At 41.7% G+C, this 791-nt stretch overlaps 1 protein-coding gene across 1 annotated transcript; it reads left to right on the top strand.

Annotated features, from left to right (window-relative positions):
• Window positions 1-518: 518 nt before the first annotated feature.
• T265_09771 (hypothetical protein) lies at window positions 519-749 on the top strand (the record flags this gene model as incomplete). Its single annotated transcript, XM_009175945.1, has 1 exon — window positions 519-749. The coding sequence occupies one exon, from the start codon at window positions 519-521 to the stop codon at window positions 747-749; it is 231 nt and encodes a 76-aa protein (XP_009174209.1).
• Between the last annotated feature and the right edge of the window lie 42 nt (window positions 750-791).

The raw sequence follows: 791 nt of genomic DNA on the forward strand, positions 1-791 counted from the left end.
TCAGAGTACTTATCTGGCTTGTTGGAAGGTAAACAGTCCCATTTGCGCTACATTTATATCATTCAGCTGACATTAAACGTATCCCTATAACAAATAGCAACAAATTTGGTTCATGCTCGTTAGTCACAGTTTCAAAATTGTGAGGTCGGCCAAATTCCTGAGATAGCCTTTTGATGGTTGAATGAGATGTGGTCGAGTTTAGTAGTATTGTGCATATTTCATGGTGTTTTATGCATCCAGTTCTCCCCGTGAAAATAGCAGGGCAGCAGGAAGCGTTACAGAAATATGGAGTTAATCAAACTCTTTCACATAATGCGTTTGCCGTTTACAAGCAGTCGAAAACAAGGTAAGGACAAGACAAGCCAGCAACCCGGACAGCAAAACATAACAACGTCAGGAACTTTTATCCAACAAACTGTAAACAAACACCGGTACAATGTTTGTATAGAAAACCGGGCTAATTTGTCCCGACGTGGGATTAGGAAGAAATCTTGAAAAAGCAACAACCATATTAAAAAATGCACGCTGCCCCAGCGGCTTCAGCACGACAGAAAGAGAAACAGGATGACATTCTTGAAAACCCAGGTTCAATCAAATTGCCATGTGGAAGAATCCCGAATGACAGACAGGTAGAGCGGCGATTGCGTCAAATGCTTACCAGGAGCAAATTCAACACTGAAACTTTTGTAGTGGTCAACAATAAATGCGGACAGCAACAGAAACCAACCTACATGGACCCGACTATTTGATTGATTCCTTCTATATGTGATGGTCGCAAGTAAGCCAGAGGA

The sequence above is a fragment of the Opisthorchis viverrini genome, assembly GCF_000715545.1.
Source record: "Opisthorchis viverrini unplaced genomic scaffold opera_v5_300, whole genome shotgun sequence".
In the NCBI taxonomy this organism is placed as follows: domain Eukaryota; kingdom Metazoa; phylum Platyhelminthes; class Trematoda; order Opisthorchiida; family Opisthorchiidae; genus Opisthorchis; species Opisthorchis viverrini.